Here is a 15,001-nt window from a genome sequence, read left to right as displayed (position 1 = left end):
CAGTTTAATGGAGCAGCAAAGTCCTTAACCATAAAATCCAGAGCTGCCTATGGAGCAGAACCTTTGTGGGAAGCCCTTGAGCCGAGCAAACTGAGACTGATAATGACCAAAAGTCACTGGAAGGTGAAATTAGGTGAACTTGGACTAGAAATGAGGTGTGTTTTTATTAGCAAACCTTTTCCTAAAAATACCCTCTGGACCTTTGTTGTTCAGGCAAGACCATCGGTCACTCACCATAACCCAACCCCGTGAGTGTCTTTCAGGGTGTTTGTGTCAGAAGTCCTGTGGTTGTGATAAACAAAGACATTGATGGAATACAAAGATAGCACTAGTTTACAGTATGTTACTTTAAATGGTTTAAATTCCTGTGTGGATACTTTTAATTTGGTTTTCATCTTTTAAAATTGATATATCTTGATGTAATGACTAGATTAAGTTGATGGGAGCGTACCCTGCCCCTGGGGACTTTCAACTATTACACCGAATGAGTCACATTTCTAATTGTATTTGACATAAACCAAGCATTTTTTGCATGTAGATGAGGATTAAACTGACCCATGTGAGTTTTAAGGGCTGTATATCAGCAGAGATGAAACATAAATTAAAAATTTTACACCATAGAAGCATACTAATGACTGCCTGCAGCGGTAGCTTTACAAATGAGAGACTAGAATAAATTTAGAAACTTGTATGTCCTAATTAATTGAGATAACCATAGGGAAGTATTCTGCGAGCACATTATAGAAGACATAGGATCAAATCTGCTAATGGGATGAGGTCCCATAGGCTTATAAGAGATTGAACTGAAAACTTTTTCCCCAAAACTCAGATGCAATTTTGGTTAATCTGGCACAGACTGGAAAACATTGTTCCTAAGAACATTGTGTCTGAATGTCATATGGTTGGGTGTTGAGCCTGTGAAGTGATTGACAAACTAAACAAAACAAATCTTGTTTGGTAAACCAGAAAGTCAGGCTGAAGTTCAACTATCCAGCTGATGCTACATTTTAGGAATCATAGCCCAGGGTAAGACATTTACACCAGATAATTAGCTGAATAGTATTTTTTGTTGCCAATCATCTTCGATTTTTCTTTTAAAGATGTCCTGAAAGTAACACTGCTGTTTTGCTTGTCTCCCTGTAGTTTTAGGAATAATATGTTGATGGCTAGTGCTGTTACAGAGTTGAAGTAGAATCAGGAAAAAAGACGAGAATGCTTCCTACAATTCTTAGGAACACTGCAGATTTTCAGAAAATAGAGATATTAGTCACCACAAAGACTTGATCCATCAGCTTAAAAAAACCCTTGTATAAATAAAAACTTGTCTCCCTGGCACTTGATGTCCTAGTTATTATTTTTTTTTCCTAGTCTACAAGTACAGTGGGTATTTCTATATAATTACTTTTTATTAACGATGATAATAATAATAGTAGCTGGTGTCTCTGGTGCCAGGAAGCTCCCAGCTGTGGCATTCCATTCTGTAAGAAAATAAGATCTTTAAAGAAAAAACAATCTAATTTTACTGCTCAAAGTCTAGGCTAGATTTTAATTTTACGTGCCAGGCCATAGCTGCATAACCCCAGCAATAAATCCGGGCAGGAAACCTTTCCCTGATTTTGGCTTTGCTGCAAGGCACACTGTTTTACCAGTGTAATACTACTACTTAGTTTTGTTACTGCCAATTACATTGACTACTGCACAGACTGACCTCATGAATTATGGTTAAGGATTACTCAAAATTCTCACTGAATCTTGAAAGACTCAGGAACCATGATGGTATCAGAAAATACACTGTTAGTATCCCAAAATGTGGCATTTCTGTAGATAATTATAGACAAAAAAGACTAGAAGGCACCTTCTGAAGCACTGAGCTGCCTACGCATGATTTAATGGAAATATTTATAGTAACTTAGATTCTATAGGGGTTGTCTTAAGAATAAAAATAGTTTAAAAAGAAAACAGTTCTTTTAGATGGAGACCCAGGATGCGTTCCCAGAGGGAAAATGGCCATCCCATGTCAGAAAGGCATTGGCAAGGAGCATGGAGGGCATGTTTTTTCTGTGCTTGGGTGTTCTGCTTTCTTCCTCAGTTCCTCCTCAGCTCCTCCTCAGCTGATCATTAGCCAGATTTGACTCTCCTGCTCTGTGGGGTCCATCGCTCTCCTCCGTGAGCATCCAGCTGAGGCCAGAGCCCTGACCAGCTGTTAGCTTCCTGCTCTCGCTGAGGCAGCCTTAGACTGTGCCTAAACAAGTTTTCTTCATTACAACCAAAGCAAAATATTGTCCTTGTTGGCAGCCTATGAAAAAAATACCTGTTTACGTCAGTAGGACCAAGTTTTCATCTCAAGAGTTAGTGAAAATGTGTGAGAGTGCCTGCATCTGGGGCATTGCTGTGTGGTGATTAACCAGGATGGCTTAAGCCACAGCCTTTGCCTTTTCTGCAGCCCCCCGTGAGCCGAGCCTCCCCTCTGCTGCTGCACTCTCTGAGGAAACTTGCACACATCTGTGGTTTTTAAAATAAACCACATTGAAAATGTTAAAATGTGTAGCCACATCAGTGTTTTTAGAAGATCCCGACTTCCTAATGTAGGACAATTTAGGCTGATGACATCCTTTAAAGAGCTGAACCTACAGCAGCAAAGGTCAGGTTAGGCTGACGCTATCTCTATTTGGGCTTAAAATGCTTTTGCCATGTGTTAGTTTAATGAAGTTATTTCAGTCTACAAAACAGAACCAAGCACAGCTTATGAACAATTCAGCCTTGAGTTCAGCTGAAATTACACTTGAAATTGCAAGACGTTTAGTTGTGTGAACCTGGTGACACATTTCACAGTGTCTTTTGTGGGCCAACGCTGTCCCCATTCAGGTGTCAAGAAGACAGAGCAGGCAGGGGCCTGGCTGCAGGAGAGCGCATGCAGATGTCCTCCCACTGCCACAGCGTTCTCTCCTGAATCCCAGCATGGTTTCCCTACACTCTTAGTTGCAGCTTCCAGGACAGAAAGACAGATATGAAGCAGCCACTATATTTTGCTTTGTGGTCAGAAATGAGAATTCTTGCAGTGTGTTGAGGTGCATGGCTTTATTTGGGATTGGTGGTAAAACCCTGAAACAGTCACGACGTGTACAGAGCAGAATGCAGTCTGCAACCCAGTCTGCTTTCCTAGTTTTTTGTATAAGTTTCAGCTGCAAACAAGATTTGGCATGAAAGCTAATGGATGTGACAGCAGGAGAACTGAAACCCCAGTGAAAGCTAAATGAATGTCACCCGAGACCAAACTGTGAAGTTTTGCCTACGTTTGACCCCAGCATTACCCGCAAGTGTCCCTGAATGCTGTCTTTCTTCCATCCGTAAATGAGAAAGGTCGTTGTCTGGCTCTTTCTCATTTAAAGTATGTGTAAATCTGGGATACACAGCACATAGACAATTGCAGGGTAGAACCTGAAAAGTGATCAAAAACACCTCAAACAACTTCTCACACAAGACTCATCCTAAGATTTGTGAGCATATGGTTAGTAGTGATATGTTTTTACAGTCTCAGTAGATGGCACTAAAGATCACAAAAAGCAGCACATAACTTGTGTAGCAGAAATAAGGGGCTAAGGCCTTTGAGGGGAGGGCGAGGTCATTTCTTTTAAGTGTGCAACTGCATTCTCAATGTGTTTGGCTGTAGCTTCGCACGTGCAGGTGAGCAGCAATGTGCACATCAGGCGTGCAAGCCATAGGTGAGCTGGCAACGCTGAAGGTCTGGGCTTCAAAATCTTTTGAAAAGGCAGCATTGCGTTTGAGTTATGGTGCAAAGCTACCTGGCTACAGGCTCAGCTAGGGATCCTGCTCAGAGGACCTGTTGTGCAGGGAAAATGGTCAGGATGCCCCATCCTTGGGGGGTTATTGCTTCCAGGATCACCTGCTCAGGCTGATAGACAGATACATTGGCCATGGCTTTCCCGCTCGCCATGGTCTTCTCTTGTGGTGCCTAAAATAACCTATGGGAAGAGCCTGTGGTGTGCAGAAGGTGATGTTGTGCCTGGGTGTGGTGCAAGGGATGGGAGATGCCTTAATTCTGTGTGCCACCTCCTGGTTGTGGTACTTGTATAAACAGCTTTCTGGTAGGGATTGCCAAGTCAGATCTAACACGCCCCAGTTCATTGCTTCTAATTTCCAGGTGCATCATTATAAATTTAAACATGAAGTTTTTAAATCCTCCTGCAGCTGTGGGCCAGGAATTGTGAATAATTGGATTGCTAATAATATGTAAAATCTGCTTTCTTTATCTTCACCCCTTTCTCCTGTCCTTTTATTTTGTTTTGTTTTAATTCTGGATCCACTAGTAGTTTATTAGTGTTCTTTACCAGCCCAGGTGTGGGCACAGATGAGAGGACTCATACAGGTAGCGAACATGACATTCTGTCATTTTGTCAACAGCAGGACACTGATCAAAACCTTTCCCTGGATTTAAAAAAAAACCCAGAAAACAAAAAAGACCCCTGTTCTGTTGCATGTGCAGTTTGGTGCCCAGATCTGTGATGCTGGACATGTGAACGCTTTGTTTTATGCTGTAGTAGCTGTTTAAAATTTTCTTCCTGAAAATGTTCATGTATGTCCGGTTCATCTTAAAGGGTGATCCAAGTGCAGGTGCTGAAGGTGTATCCCTCAGTGTTTGGACAGTTGTACCAACCTAAATCTTCTAAGGGCTGTTGAACTTAGAGGCTACAACATGAGGCATTAGAGCATCGTGAACCAGATTGGAGAGCTGCCACCGTGTAATTTCTATTGACACCTTGTTGCTCGTGGCTACCATCAGTCATTGTATGGGAGACAAGAGACTGTGCTGTTGTAGAGAGCTGAAGACATGACAAAATGATGCAGTAGTCCAAAATAAAAGAATAATTATTTAAAGGTAAATGAATTTCACTTAGAGATACAAAACAACGCCAGACACATAAGATCACCTTGTCTCTAATCCTCTCTAGATGAAAGGATGTGATTGTGCAAATCCCAGAGCCAGGGATGTGGGACCAGGGGTGGTTCCTGTGGCTCTTTGGTATCAGTGATGGGGTTCATCAGCGTGGTCTGCACAACACGCAGCCCCTGCTGTGCTTGAGGGGCTTGGAGGACCTGTCTGTAGAAACAGGGCAACCTTCTGTCTTCAGGGACACCTTATGCTCAGAAGACAGTAGGCAGCAGTGCTCAGGGAGGGTCTGGCTGATGTGCCTTCAGAAATGGGAGGCCTCCTTTGAAAAATGCCCTCAGTCTGCAAAACAGAACAAGAAATTCAGGGTAGCTCAATTTTTCTACTTTGAGGCTTTTTCCCCCCTTTTTATTCTGCCCAGGTTTAGAGCATGATAGGAAACCTCTCAAGTGGGAAAAGTACAGAATCTAAAACCAGAAGCATAAGAGAGTTTTTCTTGGGTATAAAATTTCAGTCAATAATGTGCCGCTGCCTTATTGACGTGAAAATAATGCCTTTCATGTGATACAAACATTTACTTGCTCCTGCTTACTCTACTCACCTTGTACAGAAATGCTGATTGCCATTGACTAATCAGTCCATTTTTGTATATTCTCATCAGACTCTTTCTTTGGCTGGAACAATATGCACTGTATGATGCTTGCATGTCTAATAATTTGTTATTAGCACTTTGTATATGCCTTTGTTACTTCACAACTAACAGTTTGGCCTCCAAGTGCATGCATTTGTGTAAATTAATGTGTTATAAAATAGTAGATTTACTTGTTATGTTTGTATCAATATAGGAGGTGTGCAAGATACACATAAAGACACTGATAATTGCCATTTAGTCACTGGCAGCTTGTATTTATACAATCACTGTTTCTATGTAGGCTTCATAATGCCACATCTATCTTATCGTTCTGTATTTATTCAACTGCACATTTGGTTTGTTAATTTGATAATGATTAATTACAGTACCATATAAAACAGTTTAAGAAATAATTTCTGTTATGCAATACAATTCTAATAAGAAGTAGGAATTTTTTTTTTCTTCCAGTGTTCCTGAAAGCTATAAATACTTTTATTCATATCATGAAATTATTAGACTACTGATCAAACAACTTTATCCCTGAAACGTTGAGCTAATAATAAGCTGTATACTTGGTTCTGAACCAAGCTTCAGAGTAATGGCAGTTGCTGTTGCAGTGTTGGGACCTGAAGACATCACATTTATTTTGTGTGTTTCAACATCTCAGGACACTCTCTCCTGCAAAGTCTCCATCTTCATCCACTGGATCTATTGCTTCCAGCAGAAAATACCCTTACCCGATGCCACCACTTCCGGACGAGGAGAAAAAAGCCAACAGGCAAAGTGCCAGGGTACGTGTTCCTCTTCTGCATTTTGTCAGCGACTTGATTTACTGGTAGTTTTTCAAAAGGAAAACGTGGCAGATCAGCGTATTTTACCAACGGTGTGAGCAGCAGCGGCGTTTCCTTCGTACCCTGAACTCCAGAAGCTGCTGAAGGCTGCACCTCTGGCAGCACTTAGGGGAATCTTGGTTGCTGTGTTTACAGATACCTGTTCAGGTTGCTCTTAAACCTGCCCTGGAGCCTGAATTTCACTACTTATTTTATGCCAAGCTGGGAGCGTGCCTGGGGCAGCCTTTGGGCTGTGGAGGGTGGGCAGCCCTGGAGCAGGCAATGCTTCTGTCTCTCCTCTCTCACCCCTTCCCTGGGGCTGAGGCAGCCAGCAGCTCTCATGTGGGCTGGGGCTTGGCTGCTCTCCAGCCTCATGAAGAGGTAACTACATTGCAGTTAAGGAGGATGTGGAGGGCTTGTATCAAGCCCTTGCGGATCTGGAGGGACTTTGCTGCCTAGTGCCCTGAGGCCCCCCTGCCCTGCCCCGGCATGAGCAGGAGCTGCTGGAACATGCTGTGGATGGTGATGCTGTCTGCAGGAGAGATTTCCAGGTGCTGCTGAAAGGCAGCATTAGCCCATTGCTTCCTTTGTGTCAATTCAGACATAGCAGGTGTTTGAAAAAGCAAAACACCTCTGAATTTTACATTAGGAGTTTTACTAGTGATAGCTTTAGTTCATGTCTCTGATGCAGATGTGATTCCCATCTCTGCCTTCTGTCCTTTTTTTCCAAGAAAAAGAGGAGTGAAGTGCTGCTGGGGGGCCTTGCTTGGGCCAGAATGTTGTGTGGGGGACAGCGCAGGGTCTCCCAGGGACACGTGGAGCAGAGCAGCTTGGAGGACGGGCTGCACTGATGTTTCTCAGCCCTGGAGCTGCTTTGGCACCAGCTCAAGCCCACAGTAGAAATTTGTGCTGCCTTCAGCAGAGGTAGGCAGAAAAGATTTGGAAATTACACTAATATTAGTTAGCATAACTGTAAGGTAAAAGCTGATTAATACCAAGTTGATGCTACACTGACATTTTTCTTTCAAACTCTCTGCACTCCCAGCCGTGGATGTTTACTGTGCCAACTGTAAGTCATGCTGACATGCTTGAGGCTGCTGACTTTATGGTCTGAACAGACACCCACCAGACTAAGAGAGTGGCCTTGGTGACCCAAGTGATGTAGATGCAGTTCCCTGAACAAGCTCCTCACACTGTTTGGGTAACAGTTTATCTTGGTGTTCAGTGTGTGTTTGTTTTCCTTTTTCTCTTCTCCAGCTATGGGAGACGTCCATTTAGCTGCACTGTTTTCCTGCGCTGACATCAGAACTGTTTACTTTGGATTTTATAGGAACTCAGCATCACTGAGTCATTGCACACTCATCTGCTCTTCAGAGAATTCAAAAGATCAACAGAGATGCCCATGATCACAGGGAGAACCGCCTCCTGTCTGGAAGGGAAAAAGCAACCTTTTTTAAATTTTTTTTTTTGTTGACTAGTGTTTTATGGATTTGATGAACAACCAAATGGTCACAATTAACAGCGGATCATTAGCCCGGATGTGACAAGGCTATTCCACATGACGGCAGATATACGTATCCCCCCTGCGGTCTGTTTGCCAGTCCTGCGTAAGAGAGGTTTTTCTCTGATTTAATACAGTGCTGAGTCGCACCAGAGTGGAACTGGGAACGTGCCTCCTGGAGAGCCCAGCCCATGTAAACTCGTACGCCGTATGCATGAACCTTGTGTTCTTTACTTTCCACGTGTAAGGGATAAACAACATACTGTAGTAGAAATTAGCATGCAGGAGTAAGAAATATAGGATTTTTGTGACAGGATTTCAAGCTTTGAAAGGCAGCAATTTGACACAAATGTCAAACAAACAAGGATTATATCTGGTTTTTGGTTTTTGTTTTTTTTTTTTTACCTTATGTGTTTATAATCTCAGTATACAGATTGTATATATGTAAACATTTGATAATGTCAAAAATAGCTGTTATACTTAAGTGTATTTTGCCAAATGCCTAAAGAAACAGTCATGACTAACATCATCGCACTTCAAATTTTCTAATATTGAGCAGACAACTTTGGAAGTACAGAAAGTACAGTACTGTAAAGCTGTGTCACTCAGAAACTGGTGTTTGACCAAAATCTAGACTATCTTTTCAGTATCTTATACTGTCTTGACAATCTCCGTTATATGGTAGACTGCAGAAACCAGTACAGCAGCACTTTGTCTCAAATCATCATAAGAGGAACCAGCCAAAATACGTTGTTCAGTGAGATGACCAGTGTATCCTCTCACAGAAGTAAGCGGGAGTAATTCAGGCAGACAACAGAGTCTTTAAGTAATGTGCAGCCCAAACTCACTGGACATTTGGGAATACTTTCAAGTAGTCAATTCGGGATGTGGTGATGCGAAGTTCATCTGGTGAGAGTTGCTGCGTATTTTTGATAGAGCATTTCAGACACTGTTTTATGGCAAGCCGTAGCTTTAAGAAGTGTAACAATTTCACTGCACTATATAACAGTGCTGGGCAAGTGGCCAGTTTCATTGCTGTCTTTTAATTTGTATTTGTTACTGGAATCACCTTTACATGTGCTTGAATACTATGCTTGCTGCCCTTGAAGCCCCCTTGACAATTTTTTGGGGCGTTGAACTGAGTACAAGTGAGTTTAGCCTCAAAAAACGGGGTGGGTGAAAACAAACCCTTTACCATGGAGACGTTAATCTTGTGTATAAGTGGATGATTAGATTTCTAACACCTGAGACTTCTAAAGTTTGTTCTAAACCAAATGTCTTTTGATTGAGAATGTTCAGTCAGTAAGAAACGGGACCATATTAAATCAGTTTATAAGTCTCCAGCTTTCCAAAATTGACTAATCATTAGCTACAGGTAGTACCATTGCAGAATAAAACACCAGATCCTCTGTGGTGCAGTTGAATACCTTGCCCAACAGCCGTGTAATCAATTAGATATTATTGTGATGGGAACATCTATGGTGTTTCTGAATCTTCTACCTCTTTCATGTATTTCCTTTAATAAGTGAACCCAACACTTGCAGCCTTTTAATATATTTTTTTAAGTCTCTCGATAAAGTCAAATATGTGTAAGATTAAATTAAGAAATGTTTTAAGGTGTCAGCAACTGTAAAGTATGTAAGATTTTTAGAAACACTATATTTTATGATTAGGCTGTATGTTGGATTATGAAAAAATATTGGCCTTGGAGTTCAAATGATTTTCCTTCGCAGTTGACAGGTTCTGGTAAGTATTTTGGAGAAAGACAAATATGAGTGAGTCCAAGTTGGATGCAGACAGACCATCTGGGAGGAGCCAGTCACTTGTAATTCCTTTAGGAAAAGATTCAGCACTTTTGTGAAGAGTAAATATCTGTCAGCACTGAAGAATATTTTTTGCAAAGATTTACTTTGAGTGTAAGTAACTGGATTAGAGATAGTTGGTAACATATAGCTCATGAAATTAGGGCCCGAGCCGTAATCACTTAAAATCAATACATCTTTTATTGATTTCACTGGACTTTGAGCAGGACCCTCAAGGAGTTCACCCACATTAGAACAGTTTGCTAACCCGATAGCCACTGTGTTACTCTGTTGCCTGGAAGCTGTTTTTCACTCACATATTAGTATCTTGTCTGTAGTAGCTGGACTGCTCATCATGTGCCTTTTATGGTATTTTGTTTGGATACAAACTGGCATGTAATTTTGAATAATCCTGTTAGATTTCTGTTTGTAATTTATGTTTGGCACTGTTGGCTCCTCCCTTTCCATTTTGCCTTATTAAGAAGCAGCAAGAATTGGCAGACTGCACTGGAAGTAACATACTAGCTCCGTGTGTAATGTTCACAGCTTCTTGTTTTGCAAACAAATAGCTCTCCTGACTGTATTTTCAATGTAGTATGTACTTGCAGCTTCTCTCTTATTTTGGAATAATTCATTTGTAGCATATGATGATAGATTTTTTGTGTGTAGTGTCACTTTAACAGTCACTTCCATGTTTGGAGATATGTAGTGACTGGAAGTCTAGTTATGAGCACTAAGTTAAATAAATATGGACTTTCATTTTGGTGGTCATAGAATGAGAACATCACAGGACTTGGGTTTTTGCAAAATTCTTCTGCAGAGGATTTTGCATCAGGTTGGTAACTGGGAGACCTTGTCATTGCACAAAACCTGACCCGTAGGGCTGTGTGAGCCTCCAAAGCCAGGGGAGGTCAAAGAGAAGTTGTTTGCTTACATTCTGTGGTTTCCCTCCTAAAATCGAGTCTGTTGGAAAGCTGCCAGAGTAAGAACTTTGAAGATAGCAAATGTTTTCATCCACTGTAGTTAGTTATACTGGCAACAGCAATATAAAATGCTACATAATACCTCATCCAGTCTAAACCAGAGTATTGTCAATAAGATAGCTCAGTCATTTTGACTCACTGAGACTCATGCTTTTATTTTGTTTTTATTTTAATAAATGAACTAGTTATTGCCAGCCATGCTGTAGATGCCTGTTGAAGTAGGGATGTTATCAGTTCTTCTCAAATAGAAGTAATTGTCCCTATGAGCAGAGGACCCACAGGATGAGCTGTACCTAAGTTGATATTATGTATTTCAATGTGGGAGAAGAATCTTGTATAATTTAAAATAAAAATTAACATGACTGATGGAGACTGGAAAGTAGACATCATATCCAAATAGTAATGCTGTGCCAGGCACAGTTTAAGAAGTAAAAATTTACCTGCGAATTCTGGATTTGTTGACATAAGAAATTCAGTAATCCATACCATAGACTTTTGGTGACTATACTCAGGTGATATGCCAGAAATGGTTGTGATTGATAATTTACATATAGTTTTGTTATGTTTAAATAAGTAGTTCTGAGGGTGTTAATTTTATACAGCACATCTTTGCTGAGGTTGTGAACTTAAGTCACTACCTGCCAGTTATCTGATGGGAAGTGTGACTTGACTTTGAAGAAAGCTACTTCCAAATGATTTAAGAGTTTCTGATTTATGAGATGTTGAACCTGCTAAGCTGACATACTTGCTGGATAATTTTGATTGTGCTAATGAGCAAACAGACCTTTGAGCTACAGCCTAAATTAAAATCAGAAAGAAATAGTGTCAATAGCCAGTGTACTGAAGTGCTTTTACCTGAATCCCTGTTGCTGGTTTTAAATGAACTGAGTGGTCTTGTCAACACCAATGTGACAACTGTTTTCAAAACCAGAGCTAAGAATAGGTACATAGACTATTACAGGCATGCATATACTGCAAATTCTGAGGAAATTTGCAATCATTTTGTTAATTAATTAATTAATTAATTAATTAATGTGATAGGATATAATGTGAAAGAATGATGAGACTCCATAATCCTATAGGATCACAAGTTAGCTCTAAGGACTTGCTCCGTCATTGAATCCCACAGCCAGCTGTTCCAATCAAATCTGTCACTCTCCAGTGTAAAACTCAGCAAGCTCTTGTTCTCTTCCATCCCCTTTCTGTTCCTACTGAAAAGCATTTCCATGAATGATAATTACATCTACTAACAGCCTCTTGTGTTAGCTGGCTAAGATAAAACACTGCTAGGTTAGTCACCTTTACACATAATGGCCTGGACAAGGTCTTCCCAGTGCTGTTAAAGATCATCCATTTATTTCTGTAAGTGATTTGAGTATTTGTATCATTAGCGGACTGTTTGGGCCACTGTTTTCAACCATAGTGTGAAGTTATTAAAGTTTTTAAAGAGCTTGAGCACTCTGGTCTCCTCTGAAGCCAGTTTTTTGTCCAGAATGGATTATCCATCAGACTGCTGAGCTGATGACCTGCTATTTCCATGGCTTCCAAACCATACAAGACATCAGCAATATGGGATTTGACTTTGATGAGATTTCCTGAAGACAAGTACGAGTAAACTGCACACGTATGTACAGCTTGTCAGCGCATGGCTGCATGGTGGGGTAACGCTCTTGTGTGCACATGTTATTTGAATAAAGCAGGAAAAAGGGAAACTGTGTGTAGACATAGTTGCAATGCAGGCAGGACTCTTCAGTGTGATTTCAACAGGAAATTCAGTAAAAACTCCTTTGATCCATGTATTTTCCATGTTAGCTACCAAAACCACACGTGGTACCTCAACTATGGATGCTGATGTGAACTAAAGCTTTGGAAAGAGTTACTCATACACCCAGCAGGGTGCAACTATTTAGAAAAGCACTAAACCAGTGTTGTCTTGGCCAAGTAACCAAAACAAGCACCAAAATAAGTTCAGAACACAAAATGTGGTTGTTTGCTCACACTTGAGAAACTTTGTACCTGATTTCAAAACTGGCTCACCTAACCAGGTCCCGTGGGTTTACTTCTCTAAAATCCAATCTACAGCAGTTTCTAAAATCACTTTAGCTAAGCCAGCTTTAAATTGTTTAAGAACTTCAGCTATGTAGACAAGCCGTAATTAATTGCAATATAACGCAGAACGAGATGAGGAACTAAGCACAGAGAAGTTAAAAAGAAACACATTATTTAAGGGATAAGTATTGATGTCTTAGACTATTTTAAATTACTAAAGCATAAAATGTCAAAGCAACAAGCTGATTTTTTTCTGTTTCTGTATTCCTCTGAATAAAAAAATAGAAGTTTTGTTAAAAAAAAAAAAATTAATATGAGGCCTTAAGACCTTGTATGTTCTAACTTTAGCATGGAGAGTCTATTTTTACAACCATGTTAGAAATTCTGTATATAGGCCTGACTGACCTTGTAAGTATAGTGGTGCTAGCAGCTAATCGTGCGATATTGTAAGGCTCTGTATAACAGTAAATGCTGATTTATTTTGATTATTGGTACAAGGACTCCTGCTCACTGCCTGTGTAGAGACTCTGCATATATTATGCTTGAAAAGACAGTCCAGAACATATTAAAACTGTGAATATATAACCTGATTTTTCTTTTATTAAAGGTAAATATATATTACAATACGTAGTGTTTTATATAGAATACAATACTTATTTTTATTGTTGCATAAATGCAAAGTATTTTTTTCAGAATAGCAAAGCATTACATAATTTTTAATCCACTGGAGAAAACACTATTTACAGTATGACCAGTTCTTTCAGCAAAGCTTTTGGGATGGTATAGATGGTATATACCAATTAGCTCTGCTGGCTTCATTGTGTGCTAATGTTTATCTTGGCTATTGCAGTTAAACTAAAAAACAAAACAAAACAATGCTATCTATTTTTTCACTCCTACTAGCTCTTACTGGTAAACATTCAGAGAGGCAAGGAGATGCGTGTTGCACCACTGGGGCTGGGCTAGTATTAGCAAAAACGACGACATCTACTCCATATTGTTGTCTTTGCTAGTTAAAACCCTTTAAAGATCACACCCGATGTAGCAGAAGCATAAGATTTTGACAAACACCAAAACAAAGCCTTGTGATTTACAACTTCTAGCTTTGAGTGTGATATTTTTTTGTCATAACCATTACAGGCATTGGGCTGTTGAAGTGAATGAACCTGGCTTTCATGTAGCTAAACAAAAAGTTGTGTTTTATAAAATCAAATAATTGTAATTTGGGGTTCTAAATTCCTGGTCACTTTTAATAACAGCATCACAGTATCCACTTCTATGAGAATATTTAATACAAATGCCTGTGGTTTTCAGTGTTGCTAACATATTGTAACATCAGTAAAGTGACTTTCAATGACAAAGACTGTTGTATTTTATTCTCACAAGCCCTTATATTTAGCATGTCCTGTTTTATAGGTCTGTGTTAAAAAAAAAAAAAAGATGCTGCATGCATGGGAAAAAAAAAGGCTAATGGCTAATAAATAATAGAATATAGATGCTATTTTTAATAGAATACAGATGTTGTTTTGCAAATTCCAGGGTTGACAATGATCCTGTGAGCTTCCCAATCTTTGCCTTAGGGTTCTGCTGTTCTCAAGGCAAATCTAAAATTACACTTCCTTAGGCTTGCGTGTCTGAAAGAAACCTAGAAAAAATTACCTGCATTCTAAACTAGGCCCAACCCTTTGCGCAAAGGTAAAAAGCAACCACCCCACTTAGGATCGTGTGAGCATCCTTCCCAGTACATGTTTTGGGGAAAAGAAACCCTTAATTCTGAATTCTAGATAACTGATTCTCTAAAGCAGGTAACTTACATAGTCAGATTGCTGCTAATGGGGAAGCAATTTTCACATAGGTTTCAGGTGGCTTTTTTAAACCCAGACAACAGCAAATTCTGTAGTGACTCTTTAACAACGGTATTTATTTCCTATCTTAGTTTATGTCTGAACATGAAAGATGATTTATCTTGTCAGTCTCATTGAATATCATGGATTTTTGAAATGCTCATGGAGAACAAAAACCAATTCTCTCTTGGGTAAGCTAGAATGTGTTCCCAGTTTTGGAGCAATCTGTTTTACAGTTTTCTCTGTTTTCTGTATACAAGAAGATCCCTGAAGAAAACACTATTGGTTCACACTTGTTCTCACACCATTTTACTCCCCAGTAGCTGGTTGGTGCTAAAAATTCAGTCTGGAGAAATAAATTGAGACAGACTGTGTTATTTGTTCATTCATTGCTCCAGAGAACTGTTCTGCCTTTCACTGAAAAAAAAAAAGGTAAAAAAACCCCCAAAAGA

General features: G+C 39.9%; 1 protein-coding gene across 1 annotated transcript in view; it reads left to right on the top strand.

Moving 5' to 3' along the window:
- The window catches only part of ADAM22 (ADAM metallopeptidase domain 22), a 130,249-nt gene extending 122,486 nt beyond the window's left edge, over window positions 1-7,763 (top strand). Inside the window, exons 32-33 of the mRNA XM_082044935.1 lie at window positions 6,208-6,331; window positions 7,628-7,763. Of these exons, the coding sequence (XP_081901061.1) occupies window positions 6,208-6,331; window positions 7,628-7,648 (145 nt within the window). The 3' untranslated portion in view covers window positions 7,649-7,763. The remainder of the gene's footprint in view (window positions 1-6,207; window positions 6,332-7,627) is intronic.
- The last annotated feature ends 7,238 nt before the right edge of the window (window positions 7,764-15,001 follow it).

This window comes from Streptopelia decaocto (genome assembly GCF_964273445.1).
Source record: "Streptopelia decaocto genome assembly, chromosome: 2".
NCBI lineage: Eukaryota > Metazoa > Chordata > Aves > Columbiformes > Columbidae > Streptopelia > Streptopelia decaocto.
The sequence above is the reverse complement of the archived record's forward strand: the minus strand, read 5'-3'. Positions and strand labels throughout refer to the sequence as shown.